This window comes from Perna viridis, chromosome 11 (genome assembly GCF_037379345.1).
Source record: "Perna viridis isolate PV_CMFRI_1.1 ecotype Kerala chromosome 11, ASM3737934v1, whole genome shotgun sequence".
NCBI lineage: Eukaryota > Metazoa > Mollusca > Bivalvia > Mytilida > Mytilidae > Perna > Perna viridis.
The window spans coordinates 30318306-30334888 of record NC_142455.1 but is presented as its reverse complement, the minus strand read 5'-3'; the positions used below and the strand labels follow the sequence as shown (position 1 = coordinate 30334888).

Sequence of the window (16583 nt, the reverse complement as noted above, 5' to 3'; positions counted from 1 at the left end):
ATGTAATTGTGTCGTATTGCCACCTTTCTCCTACCACAGAGATGATCTTATAAGGAATAACAGATAAGTGGAAACTGAAAAAAATTAGAAGTAAATAAATAGTGAAATAAAGCACTGTTACAGTAAAATCAAAAAAAAAAAAAAAAGATATCCACCGAAAAGCAGAAGAAAATCATCCCACCACAAAGTCCTAGGTAATGATACTTACCATTATCATTTTTGACATCACTATGAGATGGGGAATCTGTTGCTGATGGAAGATGTGACATAAACAGGTGGTCAGTCAGCCCACCCAAAGCGCTGGTTGCCATAGAAACTGTTGGCATGGAGATGGTTGGCATGGTGAACACTGATGAGACAGTTGCCAGTGGTGACTGTGTGCTGGTTGCTGAGAGCATAACATCCTAAAATAAAACAAAAACATTTACCAAATGTACTTAAATCATGATTTGTTAAAACAGGGCATACATTGTAGCTGACACTAAAGATACCAAAAACTAGAAGTTCTATAAGTGAGAAACCCCTAAAGGGAAACTGCCTCTATTTAAAATATGTATATTAATGAGTTTTGTTGCTCCTCTCTTACGAGCATTTGACAAATATCAAGGCATCTCATTATTAACTACATTTGTAAATGATGAACAACTTGTATGTTTTACTTCCTAGGTTATTTATCATGGTTTTAGGTACTACTACGCACTAAAATGTTTGTGTAATTTTGACATGAAAATGATTTCAATAAATTGTAGAAGAGTCAGGATCTGTGAGGGAGCTCACAGAAATTAACCCCAGTTTGCCAAATGTACTTTAATTCATTTTAAGTCTCTGTAAGAATCAGGCAGTGAATGAAACATGGTAGGAAAAATTCTACTATTTTGAACATGTATTTTGACTATTTGCACCAACATAATCAAGGAAAAAATACAAGATTTTCCATATCATTTTGTTAATTGAGGTTTCAATATTAAAATCTGCTCAAAATAAACATTTTAATGGCAGATAACTGTAAAAAAAAAATCGTTTTTCCAACATTTTTTGGAATTTTTTTTTAACAAATCCAGTTCATGCAGAGATCAAATAGTGAAATTATATTAACAGATTGGTGAGTTTTGGATATGCATCTTTCTTGTTTTTTTTTTTTCATTTTGCACGATTCTTATAAAAACTTACACTTAGTTGGATTATCTGTTTTTCTTAACATGAGGGCAATAATTATCTTGCTTCATGAATATTCAATATCTAAATGTACATGATCCTCATGGTTCATCTATAAAGTTTCATTAAAACTGGTTTAACTAATAATAAGACATTGCACAGGGAACAAATAAACCCAAACTTGGTGTAAAAATGAAAAGTCAATTCAGGGTACAATTTATTTCATGTCAGAATCATTGATCAAAATGTAAATGCCAGAAAACCTGAAATAAATTTTCCAATTTTTACACATGACAGAGAATACTGCATTTTCCTGATTACAAATCAATTCAATCTCCAATAACGCACAGTGTTAAACCTTAGAATGTTGATATTTTCCAATAACAAAGACCAAAAATAGTTAAACCAATCAAGATTTTATTGTCAGAAGTCATCTACTGAGAGATCGTATCTTCTATTGTAGGTTTTCAATTCCCAGTTAAACATTCTTAAACCACTGATCGATTATAAGATGAAGGGAAAATAAAAAACCTATTTCCATCTCCACAATTATTAGCTGAAGAGATAATTGATAATCTATTTTCAAAGAGTCTACTTTGAAAAACATTATATCTTCATATCTTATTTGCATTTTACAATACCCATGATCAAAGCATTGAGAAATGATTCCAGAGATGCTCTATATAAATCAAAAGGCATATACATGAAAATATTATTAAAATAGTATTGATCTCTTATTTCATGCTTATTGATTCCACAATACCAAATCTGCATCTCAAAACTAGTATTTCCTTAAGACTAATAGTAACTGTATTTTGTCTGATTAGGCCAAGTTAACACAACATTTGTTTGTTTAAGTATTTTTAGGGGCATTTTTAAGTCAGGGTAATCCAGGCCAAAAAGAGCACTGAAGCATACTATAGGCAAAACTGAAAGTACATGGTACAAGCATTAACATTATCCCTGTCAATGAAGATGATTTATTTTACAGGAAACCCCTAAATAGTCTTCCCTGGACTACCAAGGGGGATTACAACAGGATGTAATGTAATAAGAATGTATAAGCATTTAAACAAAAACATACTATTTAGGGTAAATTTACTGAAAAGTTGAGGGCACTTAAATGACTGATCAAAATGGACAGGGTGAAAACGCCCACCAAAAAAGGTCTATAGGGATATTGATTAATTGAGCCTAAAAAATGGTTAGTTTCCGATACCGTACCTACCCTCCTTCAGATCCCTTATCCGAAAGTTTTTATTTGCGATTTTGAATAAAAACTAATAATTAAAAAGCCTGCCAACTGTCTTACATACAAAAAAAAGAGAAGAAATAAAGCCAAAAATGTTTGTTTCTATCCTAGATGGAGAAACAAAGATTAAGAAATACTGGTTGTTTATATTTAGGATTGATTGTAAACACACGTGATTGTGCTTTTAGCCATGGACTAAGACTATCACTTGTTGAATCTTTGCAGATTTGGTTTTTATTGTATTCTGAGTTTGGTGTCACACTTATTTCATTTAAAGTTAAAAAAATAAAAATAGAAATAAAGAAAACCTACTGACCGACCCTCCAAAAATTTAGAGGGGTGCTTGGAAACACATTACTTTTTCGGCCTTCAAGGAATCAATCTTATTTACTTCTTTTAAGGACAATTACAAAATTTACTTTTTTCTGTTTGAAAAAATGAAAAACTTGACTTGATACATGTATTACTTTACTTTTTTCTTGTGAGGAAAAAAAACTATTTTTCTAGAGATGTATATTTTTTGTACTCTTTCAATTATTAGATGATAGTCCAGTAATAACTCAGAATGATCCAACTAACATATTTGTACATTGTACTCTGAAATCTTGTCATCAACAACAAAAATCCTTACACAACTCTGCAGATTTCACTTTGATCAAATAAATGAATAACTGAATCAATGCAACATCAATACTTCAACCAGTGATCTTTCTGGTTATAATTTTACATAACAAAAGAACATAATTTTATTGCTGAGAAAATAGAACATGTGACAAGTTTTCCATTTGTGTTAATTTTTACTTCCATAACTTCAAAGCATTTATTCTCTTTTATCCTACAACACCAGATTACAAACACTCAATGTCATACTAGTAAATTTTAATTGCTTTACACAATGTTTGATTTCTATGCTTAGTTATAATTAGTATTAAATATCAATGAACCAATAATATTGGCATTTTTGTTTTATTTAAAAAAAAAATCAATGGATATCACTAACATTAAAATAGGACATCAATGGAACATTAATTGACACCCTGCCATGTAATTGTGAAAAAAAGGGAATGGCAAAATGTTTAAAATGATATAACTCCAAAACTGTATTTGCATTTTGCTGACCATGGAACTTATCCTATATTCTATGGTATTGAACAAAAAGATTCATTCGTCATTTTTCAAGTTATCATCTGGAAACCACTTGGAGAGGGACAGACAAATGCAAATTTTTTGTATGGTACCTGCTTCCATTATCGGTGAATCAGCTACATGTAATTATGGCAGCATTTAGAAATATCAAAAGCTTCCTGGGAGATATAATACAATGAATTTGTTAATAATAATCTCCACCTAAAACAAAACTCCCAAGACAAAGCTGTGAACACACAAAGGAAATGAGAAAAAGATACAGTAAAACAATCTTATATGAACAGCAGTGATTTATGGAATGTTCCAGGGGTTAAAAAAAAACAAAAAAATTGGTAACTCCCATTGTGAAACAAATTTGCCAATTTTCTCACTTCAAATGTCACAACACCAAAATAAATGATTGATTGATTGTTGGGGTTTAACACCCGAGCAACAATATTTCACCTATATTCAGACGACACCAAAATTAAACTATCGATAATAAAATTTTAAATTTATGTTGAAAATAGCAATAAATTATGGAGAACTTCTATATAATATACAGGATAATCAATCAGTTATTGTGAATAACAAAATTTCAATCAAGTACATGTATGTCAAGAACATTTGAAAGATTCAACTCCTGCATGGAACTAGGGGATGCCCAGAACAAGTTCAGCAAACCCTTATTTTGTTCATTTACTCTATTCAATTCATTATCCTATTACTTTCACACTATTCCACTTGCCCTGACATCATGTACTGGTAACCCTTTCTTTTAAAAGAAAATAGTGAATAATTCAATGTTTTATACAATGTTGGGATTTTAATTTAAATCAATGTGCAAAGTATATTTTGGAAGAATGTGGCTAATTTGCCAAGTGTAAGTCTCATCAAAAATCGAAAATTCAGATCAATTAAATGGTTTTTTGCCAAGAATACTGTTAATAATTATTTCTCATCAAAATGTAGTTTTTATGTAATCAGTTAAAATTTATATTGATTTTCCACCATGGGCAGCACACAAATTGAAAACAAAATCAGCTATGCCTGGCTTAGTCAATGAATTATTTTCAATTTTCAATTAAAAAAAAAAAATCAGCCATTTTGTTTGTTTTAAACACTTAAATACTAATCTTTTTTACACGGTACATGTAACTAGTTAATCAATAGATTAATAAATCACACTAATTACCTTTCATGAATCCAATCATCCAGAATGATAGACACACACATATTTCCTTTCATTACAAACTGTACATGTATGGTATTTACAACTAGGAAATTCCTAATTAAAATCAGCCTGCCCTGAACTTTCATAATATACCCATACTATATTAATAATATATCCACCCTTTATTTAGATAATATACCCAAAGTTAATCAGCGAAACATTTAATATTCCAAAATGGATTTTTTTCTCAGAAATGCACAACCACCAAGGATGATCATTTAAAATATCTGCCATATTGGATATTGGAGACAAGAAGATTCAATGAACTGAATCAAAAGAAGGATAGCACATGAAAGTATACTTTTATCTGAAATGTTCCATACAATTAGCATAGATTTGCTAATGAGATCTCCATTTATTATTATTATTTCCACCTGCTTAAACATATGCGAGACTTTCCACCTGTTGAGCAGAAGACAATTCAATATGGACGTCTGCTGAGTAAAGGAATGTACTACTTACTTGTTTGATAATGGCGGACTGTGCAAGTTTGGCTGCATCTGGCTTCGTTTCTCCATTGAGGGCTTCTGCAGTCACCTCATCGCTGGAGTCCCCATCCATCTCCATTGGGTCAATTCCTACGGGCGCCACTTTGATGGTTTATGATTAATATTCCAAACCTGTCGCAATGCGTCCTCTGAAAAAACAGTAAAATTCCAGAACTTGGCAGAAAACGAGAGACATAGTTAGAATAGGATCCAAAAGGGGTAAAGTCAATTTTTGAAGCTTTTTAGAATCAATTTAAGTATTCTTAAGAGAATTAAGCAAACTCTTTAATTATTAATAAATCATGCTAAGCACCTTGCCATGAAGACTAATTATTAATTCCAACATTGACAATGTGAATATTTGATTGTAGTAAAAAGTGCTCATTATAATACCTGCCCAACATCATCATATCCAAATAAGGTCGGAACGAAATCCCGAATCAATCCTCAAGACATCCAGATAAAATATTACCCAGGAATCAGCCAATCGCGACTCAATGTGGCTATACTTCGTTTCAGAATTATTGACATAAAATGCATTACTAATGCTGCCTGTTTTTTTTTTTATTTTAGAAATAATCAATATCGAAATAGAGTGAGTCTCTAATGATATTCATGTCCATGACTGATTTAGGAGAATTCCAAGCAAATCAATTCCGAAATCAATAATCTTATTTTATTCTGAGTTTGGAAGCATTAATTTGTAATTCTGTATTTGGATTAGTCATAAATGAGCCAAATATTGGAAATCCAGACTCTGTTCATTATAAATGCAATTTATTCATGGCATGGATACAATAAGAGAACAAATCAATGACGACTGTTTCTTGGTAAATCTTAAGTACCCATCATATACACTGTGGATATATGTAGTTATAATGTAAACCTAATCATAGTTAAATAACAGCACATAAAGTTTATGCCAACCTTATGGGCATTAGTAATGTCAATTTAATATTTAACTTTGCTAAATTAGTTTGTACAGAGCAGGAAATAGTCGCTTTGTATGCGAGCAATAATACACTGTAATTCCTCATCTGATCTGACCAAAACTGAATATTTTGAATTTGACATTGGGAAATATGAACTTAATTACTATTTTACACAACACCACATGAAAAGCACCAACTCCTTAAACTTTTCATAGCTACAATATACTGTGAAAGTACTGAAACTTGTGGATACCAATTCTCATGGATAAAGGAAGAAACAAAAGTTTTAAGTAAAATAAATGTAAGGAAAATTTAAAGTAATGATCACCTAAGTCAAAAAGCTCATAAAAAATAGTCATTTCTCGAAGTACTTTAACCCATTGCTGCTTGTCATAATATGCCAAAAATGTGGACCCAACAGAGGATGAAATAATTTTAAAACTTGATGAAAACATTTAACTTCAGATTTAATACAAGCAGTGATAGGGATTAGAGAGACTGTGAGCCATTTATCACACTCTACCTGAAAATGTCCCCTCAAAATAATAATTCTGTATAAAGTATATGTATATGCAAAAGGGGTCTCTTTCAGTTCTGAGAATCATTAAAATGGCATCAAAATTTTAATCTCAGTCAAAGTACACGTGCTTTTTTCCTGTTAATTCTGCTCTTCATGTACAGATCTATTTATCAGTAATGTCACTACATGGTCCCTCCCGCACATTTTCTACAGTCCGTAAATGTCTAAATATCAGCATGAAAAATAATGGACCATTGACAATTCACTCCAGAACTTTAATAGTTCTATTACATCAATTAAAATATCAGAATATTATTATATAGATAGCAGCGATTTACCAAATGTACGTAGTGTAAAATTTTTCGATAATTCACACTGTGAAATAAATTCAGTAATTTCACTCTCAGACTTTCTCCTGCCTAATCATCACAGTACAAATATCAATCCGCAATTCACAAAATTTAAAATTCATGTTGAAAATAGTAATGAACAATAGAGGAAATCTATACAATAAAATTGATAATCAACTGGTTATTGTGAATAACCAAAATACGATCACTCATGTCAAAAATGCATGAAGATTCAACTTCTGTGCAGAACAAGTTCGGAACACTATAAAAAATCTAGGCATTCTTCGGCACTAGTGATCATACTTTGGTTATTCACTCTTTTTCATTAATAATCCTATTATTAACATCAGCTTTTAAATAAACAAATCAAAAATGTAAAAACTCAACTTAAGGAGGTAGACCTAGGGTATGGGACATAACTCTTTAAATCAGTGATATGTTTGTATCATATTCAATTTCACCAAAGCCTTTTAAGCTTTCCTTTGAAACAGAATGAAATCAGTTCAAGTAACTTTGATGATTACACGAGATTGTTGTAAAATGGTAAATACAAACGTTCCAATGATTTGTAAGAGTTGTGTCCCTTAGCCTAGGTCTACCTCCTTAAGAGAGTTGACAATGATCAAATGCAATCAGTTAAAGTGATCAATTCACTGAGTAACAGCAAGGAAAAAAACGGGCCAAAAAAATTACCGGTGTGACAAACAAACGCAACTGACCCATTTTGTTTAGCACCCACTAAACACTTTTTTGACAAGCACTTTTAAAGTCTAATTGCGTCTTAAACAAACCAGTCAGAGAAAAAGTTTGCCTACCTACCTCTTGACCTTAGTTTTTAACTACTACCTACCAACAGACCTTAGTTTTTAAGATCATGGTTATAGCAGAAACACAGGGTTTTTTTTTCTTTTCCTGAGTAACAAGGAAAGAAACACCAATCTCTCTATTATAAATTATTTTTTGTGTAATTTTTTCTATTTTCTGAGTAACTTGCATATACATGAAGGCAGGACCTTTCTTCAGTTTGCTTTTTAAGTAAACTAACCAGGACTTTTTAAATGCATTTTCCAGTCATTGTCTTGAGGTTTAGTGAGATATACACATTTGGAAACTGATTTTTACTACAAAACCATACTTACATGTAACTTATTTGATGCCCATCTACATTTACATGCAGATATGCTACTCTGTGCATTGAACAGAATATAAGCATTGTACCTCAAAAGATGTACTATACATTTAGTTGTATAATTTCATCTTTTCATGACCTAGTATTATATGAAAAGAATTTTTTAAGTAAATGTTGTTTATATTTACATACATATTTGTAACTGCAACTATGTAAAGGGGAATAACTCAAATTTGATAGGTAAGAATCAATTAAACATCTAGATGCATCAATCAGCAGACAAGTACATTTTGTGGTTCCTGAATTATTTTCTAGTTAATTTTTAGTACTGCACAAAATGGGAAACATAAAAATCATAATCATAATCAGGTATAAACAATTGAAATGATTCTTGAAAGTCCAACTTGAGTACAAGAACACAAACATTGGACCAAAATCAGGGTCTCTGATATAAAATGTTACCAATGGTTTAATGTACATAAAGACAAGAAATTTAAGACTACAGTAATAGGGTCTTACATGACCCCCTAAAGACCCTTTCCTATTTAATGCAGCTCTACTTCATGGGAGTTTATGTTATGCATGCTCATCATCTATTCCGCTCTTAACACAAAAAGGTCTATTGAAGATCGGGAATTTTTTACCGGAGTGTTTAGAAATCTTTTACAAAACTGGAGCTAAGAGCTAAATTAAATCTCAGTTTCATTATTTTCAACACTGGATTTCAAGGCAATTTACCTACATGTACATATAGAATGTATATAAATGTTCATTGCAAAAAATAAAAACTGAGAACAAGCCATAACATACAAATGTACTTCTGCAATCTCAATGAAATATTCTGAGTCCAAACTATTGATCTGACTTCCCAATGATGTTTACTCAACTTAATATTCCTGGGGGAATGTTCAGTATTGATTTCATCAATATAATTATCTCCCCTATTGTGTAGTGGATCTATCAACATTAGCATTAATGAGATGCATACAGAATTCTAATAGCAGGATTGATTTCCATTGATTTTACCCAATAATACATTATAAAAACCATCAGAACACTCTGCTACTGCCATTATGTTGATTTTCCACTAGAAAATTAGATTTTTTTCATTAATTATATCCACGGAAACGTCATAATACCAGAACAAATTGAATTTATTGTATATGGGTAAATAGGATAATGTGAGGAAATGTATAGATGAAATGATATGACCTAGACTATAACAATAATATAATGATGTAATAGTCTAGTTCTATACATGTAAATATTAAGGATGATAATAATGCATAGTAACAAGATAGGTGAATGTAGTTATTTTGCACTGCATCAACTTCCATTGGTTGTAGTATGGTTTAAGTGTTAGAAAGATTAACAGGCTGTTTCTACAGTTACATGTGTTACATATATACTACATATTATAACATATACATGTACATTAGTATCAACTCTTAACTTTCAAATTGATTAATATTGTAATAAAACTAGTAATACTGTGAGCAAGCTCATGAGGAGAATACCCTCTTCAAATGGACTTATATGTAAAACCCTCAGCTTGGATTTTCTCCCTTTCGAGTCTTCTGACAGTATTCCTTCATGCACATCTACATTAGATACCCAACCTTGCTATAAAAGTTCATTAAAATCCATTGAGCAGTCGAAGAGGAGTTGCACTTAGGTTTTAATTTTTAAATTGGATTATTACCCTTTGGAGTCCTCCCACAGTAACTTCATGTTTATTCCTTCATGCACACCTACATTTTACATATGACATCCAACCATCAATCCTGTACAGGTCCAGGTGTCAAAAGAATAGGCCTGCAGCAGCACTAAGCTTGTCGTAAAAGGCAACTAAATAGTGCTCAGAAACCTAGCCGGGGGATAGGTGCTCTGCCCACAGAGCAATTGGTATATTTACCCCAGGTGGTGGAATGGGTACCCCTGGTGTGTTACATAATGGGGTTGTCAGGCTATAATACAGAAAACCTGACCGCAAACCATAGTGGTGCACCGTGTTGGAAAAGATGTCACGTTCCTCGCATGTTAAAAAACCCTGCTGTGGTATTTGATAGGAGTAGGAACCTTTGTGCTCTGCCACAGGTGGCTAAATTGCCTGACCCTACCCATCCCTCCCTTTTTCTTGTGGCAATCAAAATTTGTCGACCCCATTGTCCTTGTGTCCTATCCCATTTTCATTTTATCATTTCATGTTCATTTTATCATCCACTTCATGTTCATCGCCTGAATATAGCTGAAATATTACTGCTTGGGCGTTAAACCCCAACAAACAAACATCCAACCATCCTATAAAAATATATCAAAATCCCTTGAATGGTTTAGGAGGAGTTGCGGACAGACAGATGGACAGGTTTTAACATGTAAAACCCTTAGTTTGGATTATCTCATTTTGATGTCCTCTGATAGTAATTATATTCCTTCATGCACATCTACATTATATACTTAACCTTCCTATTAAATTGCACCAAAATCCCTAAAGCAGTTTAGGAAGAGTTGCGCTTACAAGAAATGTGGACAGATGGTTGATTCCTATATACAAGTACAGGTACCCCTCAGACCTTGTCTATGGTAGGCACATGTATATTTTGTATAATAAAAAAACTTTTTATATTGTAATATATTGGCAGACCCAGGAGGTAAATATGCAAAACCTTGCTACATTTGTCCTTTGGGGCATGTTACATGCATTTTGTGGTAGAATTTCAAATAGATCATCTATACCCTTTTGCTCAAATTATCATCAAGAAATCAGAAAAATATCTGTTACTGGCCCCTAATTCTGAACTGGCTCAAGTCACAACCCAAAATCAATTTCAGTCTCCCTTTGAGGTATGGCACCTTGTAGTACAATTTAAAAGAGATCAGTTCACTTCTGTTCAAGTTTTTTTTTTTTATGAATGTTATGAAAATGCTGGTTTCTTGCCCTTATTTCCTATTTGCTCTAGTCATAGTCTCCAACAATAGTCCAATCTTTCCTTTGGTGGTACATGTACATGTATATGTACAGGTACAACACCATGTGCTACATGTACATGTATATGTGCAGGTACAACACCATGTGCTACACGTACATGTATATGTACAGGTACAACACCATGTGCTACAATTGTAAAAATATTCAATTACTTATAGTAAAGTTATTGTCTGTACATTAGTAGAATGCTTGTCTCTGGTCCCTATTGTTCCTAAACAGTTGAAGTCTGAACTCTGAAAATGAATCCTAGCCTGACCTTTGTAATATAGAATATTGTGGAGCAATAATGTATTTACTGGAGTAATATGATTAAATTCTATGAAATACTTGTTTTTTTTTGTCCCCTAATTCCAGTTTCAATAGCAATAACTCTTTTGTAGTTTGGAACCATGTTATAAAATTGTATACAAAGAGAAAATACATGTGTATACAGATGACAATGACACGGTCAACACAAAAACCTAAATAAAAGTAAATTAACAACTCAGCAAAGTTTTAAGGAGATTGTTGCTAATGTTCATTGTTCATGACTTACAGGCCCAATACAGAAAAAAAAAACAAATTTGCATGAATTATGTCATCACTCAAGAAAAAAAAAGAAATTTATAAAGATCCAAAGGGAGCTCACACAACCATGAAGTTTAATATGATTATGTGAGTTATTGTAGAGGTTTGAATAGAAGCATACCTGTATATACACATACATGTATGTCCTTTGAATAAAAATTGAAAAAAAAAACCAAAAACTTTTGCAGTTTTCCAGATATACATGTAAAGTAGAACCTGTAAAAAAAGATCATTTTTCACCTTCATGTACATTGTACAAAATAACCCTAAAAATAATTTTGACCCATTTTACTTTTCTATAGGCCCGATCAAAGAAACAACTCAAAGTTTCTTTCTATTTCGCCCTGTGCAGGTCTGTGTTTTAAAACTCTTTGTACATACATGTATCAGTAGGTTCTAAAAATTCCCTTTCTCCCATCTTTGAATTCTTTCATGATTGAAGATACATGTACTTAACAAAGATTTGTCTTCATGATGAGTGTATCCCAGCATCTAATGATTGAAGATACACGTACAACCATTTCCTCTCATAAGAGTAACCAATAAAAGATTTCCAATACAGATGCCTACATGAACATTTGTATATACATGTATAGCTACAAGTTCATGTATTTCAACCAAGAAACCATGCATAAAATGTAAATTTAATAGGCAACAGTCTAAATGCATCTAAAGTCCGGGAAGACAATCATCATTTCCCACAACTGTTTATATGTAATACTTGTATACAAATTCCAAGTAAGTTTTTGTTACTCATAGTCAATGACGTTACAATATACAGTACATCCATTGTACATGTACAATGTACACTTTAACATCCTTCTCAGGGTAATATAGGTACAAGTATGAATTGTAAGTTCTGAAATACAATTTACCTACAAAAAATTTGTACATGTACACATGTATTCAAATACAGTGCAACATTTGAATAATATTTGTATCATTCTCTTTGAATCACATATTACACAATGACAGTTCTACATTGTATGTACCACCCACAGCATAAATCGACAAAAATGTCAACGTGCTAAAAATGAAGGAAAAATTAATCACATTTCTGCATAATGAGAGGTGCACATCTTAAATGTGTAGGTAAACACTGCGCAAAGTCTGAACAATACTGATTAAATATGTCAAATGTACTTTTCGAATTACAGATTACACTAAGTATATGTGGATACCCCCTTATCAACTAAACCTGATGGAGGGAACAGTCTAAAACTGGGATGGAGTAAAGTGGCTACTACACATGCTAAGTCTGTATTTACATCTTTTAACGACACAGGTAAAAATGAATAATGGAAGATGAGTTCATATACCATATGTACATGTATAAATGGTTGATTTTCATCAATCTGACACAGGTCACCTTCCAAAAAACTTTGCTATACCAAGAAAAAAGAATTCAAAGAAGAAAGATAACTCTTTTTAAGTTATACAGTGTACATGTATATTACATGTAATTATTTTGTATAAATGAGCAAAATGATTTTCCATCTTATAAATGATCCTCCAGGGCTTCTTTGAGAATACATTGTCCATGTACATTTACAAAGCATAACCTTGCTACACATCCTTAACTTTGAAGGGCTAGATGATGGAAAAGAGCAGTCTTCAAAATTGACCATCAGCCTGACAGCCATGGCTGGTGAAAATGCTAGTGGACTTGCAGAAGTTTGGCTTAAATTCCAATGATTACTACAGAAGTTCATATGAACTTGGGCTAAGCAACTGATTGTCAGAAATTTATATGGCAAAGACTGATTTAAGAGAATATTTTTACGCATATGCATGTACAAATATATTTGTTAAGGCAAATATTATATGTTTATTTCAGTTATACATTGTACATGTATTTTTCAAGGCAAAAAGAATTATCCTTTAAAAAGTTTGATCTAGTCTAGGTCACAAGTAGAGCATTTTTACTTCACTTATATAACATGTTAAATACGGTTCCATATAAAAATCAAACAAATATATACGAGTTGATGGGATGTAACACTTTCATACATCTACATTGTAATTTAATTTGCTTGTTTAAATAATCCAAAAAAGGAATTAAAATACATAATAGTAGCAGCAACCTGTGACCTGATGCACATTGTACCACTAAGTTAAACTTGTACATGTATACAACAAGTTTAATTTGTAGTGCTTTAATTTTTTAAATTATTGATCTAACCAAAGTTATCTTCCCTTCCAATAGTGTATTCTACATGGTAAGTAAAAAATATCTCTGAAGGAAAGTGCAAATTTATGTATAGGGAAACATCAAATTGCTCAAAAGATATGATAATATAAATATAAAAAAAACACAATAATAGGGAAGCAGTTCCTATCAAGTGCCACATAATTTTTAATTTTATATGCAAATGTACTTAAAATAATTACATACTAGAGTTAAAACTTAAATGAACTGGTGTACGGAAGCTGAAAATGTTATGGATAAATGTAGCATTTACTCAAATAAGAAGACATATTATGTGTGTGATAAACTTAAAATAATCACTGTTTACTAAAATATCCATGACAACTGATACATATTCAAGAGCATCCATTTTGTATTCTTATCTCATTAATTATCACACCAGCTTCTGAAGCCAACTGATGAAAACAGCATTATGAAAAATCAATACAAGATTCCAGTAAACAAAGGGTTTCATTTTGGTTGTAAATTAATCGTTGTTTATCGTAGTATAGAATAATTTTCGCGCATTTATATTATAAATTATGATAATAAAAATATCATAATAAATACGATATAATATATGCAGCTTAATAATAAAAATAAGAACGTCTGTATCACTTACCGAAATCCTCATCAGCAACCAAGTTAGGAATGCAAACGAAAATTACGAGCAACTATCAACACTTAATTTACATGTTTTAACAGAAAGAGAGCTAAATCGGTATATATATTTATATATAAAAGCACATGGACTACATAATAAATTATGCTAATTTTGATCAACATAAATAAATATTAGATTAGATGTCCCAACCTACCTGACCCACGACAAAAATAGTTCTAGAAATGGCGGAGGGATATTGTTTACAAAAATGTAACAGTTTCCAAATGTAGTTGCGAGGCCCTAGATTATAGGATTCACAGCGGATGCGAAATCTAATTACCATGTAAATCTTTATATTTTATTATATGTCTGAAATAATTGTTGTTCTTGTTCAATTATCAATATTCAAAATAATTTGATATTTGACAATCAAAGCTTCGGTTGATTAATTGAACCAAACAACAAACACACTGTATACGTATAACCGAGGAACCTGCAGGTGCCCCTAGCTAAAATGAACTTTCTAAAAATATAGTCCAATGCATGTGTGACATTTCGCACATTAGTAAGCAGATTCAAATTGATTTTTGGGGAAATAGAATTATGGTAATTGATTTGCATCATTGCTGTAAACATAATAAAATGTTGTTTTTTTTTAAGTCAACACATGCAATACGGGGTCACATGATTTAATCTTACGGATGTACATTATGAAACTCCATCCCTATGGTGCACCATGTTCGAGTCCTGGTCAATGTAGTATGCAATCCACCCATCTATAGTTTCCCCCATGGTCATGGATAATGTGTCAAATCAGTTATTTTTCAGAGAATGAAGGACAAATGAAAGGATGACATATAGATCAATGCATTCAATGTCAAAGCGCCAAAATAAATATGATCTTGATGGATATAGACCACCTTCTGTTGATACCATTAAACTTTCAACAGATCTGGCACCAATTGTTAAAATTCGCCTTATCGCACGTAACTTAATGATAGAAAAGGGTATAGACATGTTAGTAAAGAAAAAGTAGGTAGAACGTGCCTGATTGTACTATTTTGAGTCTCAAAATTACTAATTGTTGAAGACGAATAATGAGATAAAATTAGATAAACTCCACAAGAATCCATACAAACAACGTTTCATAGCCGGATCTGCAAAATGTACCACCAAACCTCTTTCAAAACTTTAAACTTTTATACTTACAACTGTCAAAGAGTGTCTGCAGTCCTTCCACAACACTTGTTACTCCCGTAGTGGTATTCAATGTGGATCCTGAAAAAAATCGAAAGATCTTTTGGAGACAATCAGTTCAGGACTATTATCTGAATATAATAGCATTAAAACCTATGATTTTTCAACAATGTATACTTTTATTCCCCATACTCAGTTAAAATCCCGACTTAAAAACATTATACATCGTTGTTTTTCCAAAATAGATGGTACACCTACAATGTAGATGCAAATATATAGTTCTTGGTAGAGATTCCTCATACTTTGTAAGAAATAATTCCAAATCATCTTCCAAATATACAGAAGAAGATGTTAAGATGTGGTACAAAATGCTGGAATTTTTAATCGACAACATATTTGTCCAGTGTTGTGGACGTGTTTTACAACAAACGGTCGGCATTCCAATGGGAATAAATTATGCTCCTTTACTTGCTGACCTATTCCTTCACTCTTATGAGGCTGACTTTATGGCTGATCTGATCCGAAAGAAAGAATATCGTTTGGCTAGATCCTTCAATCTCAGTTTCTGCTATATAGATGACGTATTATCTTTAAACAATCCCAATTTCGGGGATTTGATACATCAGATCTACCCCAAAGAACTTGAGATAAGGATACTACAGACAGTGTGAAGTCAGCCTCATATCTTGACCTACACTTAAAAATCGATGGTAAGGGAAAACTATTGATCAAACTTTACGACAAAGTGATGACTTTTCATTCAAAATTGTCAACTTTCCTTTCATCGGTGGCAACATCCCTTCAGCACCTGCGTATGGAATGTTCATATCACAACTCATACGTTATGCCAGAG

At 32.1% G+C, this 16583-nt stretch overlaps 1 protein-coding gene across 5 annotated transcripts in view; it reads right to left on the bottom strand.

The window, feature by feature from the left end:
* Positions 1 to 14784, bottom strand: part of LOC148603684 (uncharacterized) — a 30091-nt gene extending 15307 nt beyond the window's left edge. Inside the window, exons 1-3 of one of the 5 annotated variants that reach the window (XM_088552018.1) lie at positions 14748 to 14784; positions 5229 to 5403; positions 209 to 404 (exon numbers count right to left, since the gene is read on the bottom strand). In XM_088552018.1, the coding sequence (XP_088408144.1) occupies positions 209 to 404; positions 5229 to 5333 (301 nt within the window). In that variant the 5' untranslated portion in view covers positions 5334 to 5403; positions 14748 to 14784. Of the gene's footprint in view, positions 1 to 208; positions 405 to 5228; positions 5404 to 5647; positions 5934 to 14551; positions 14693 to 14747 lie in introns of those variants that run through there. The other 4 variants (XM_088552020.1, XM_088552021.1, XM_088552022.1 and 1 more) reach the window with 4 other exon arrangements.
* Between the last annotated feature and the right edge of the window lie 1799 nt (positions 14785 to 16583).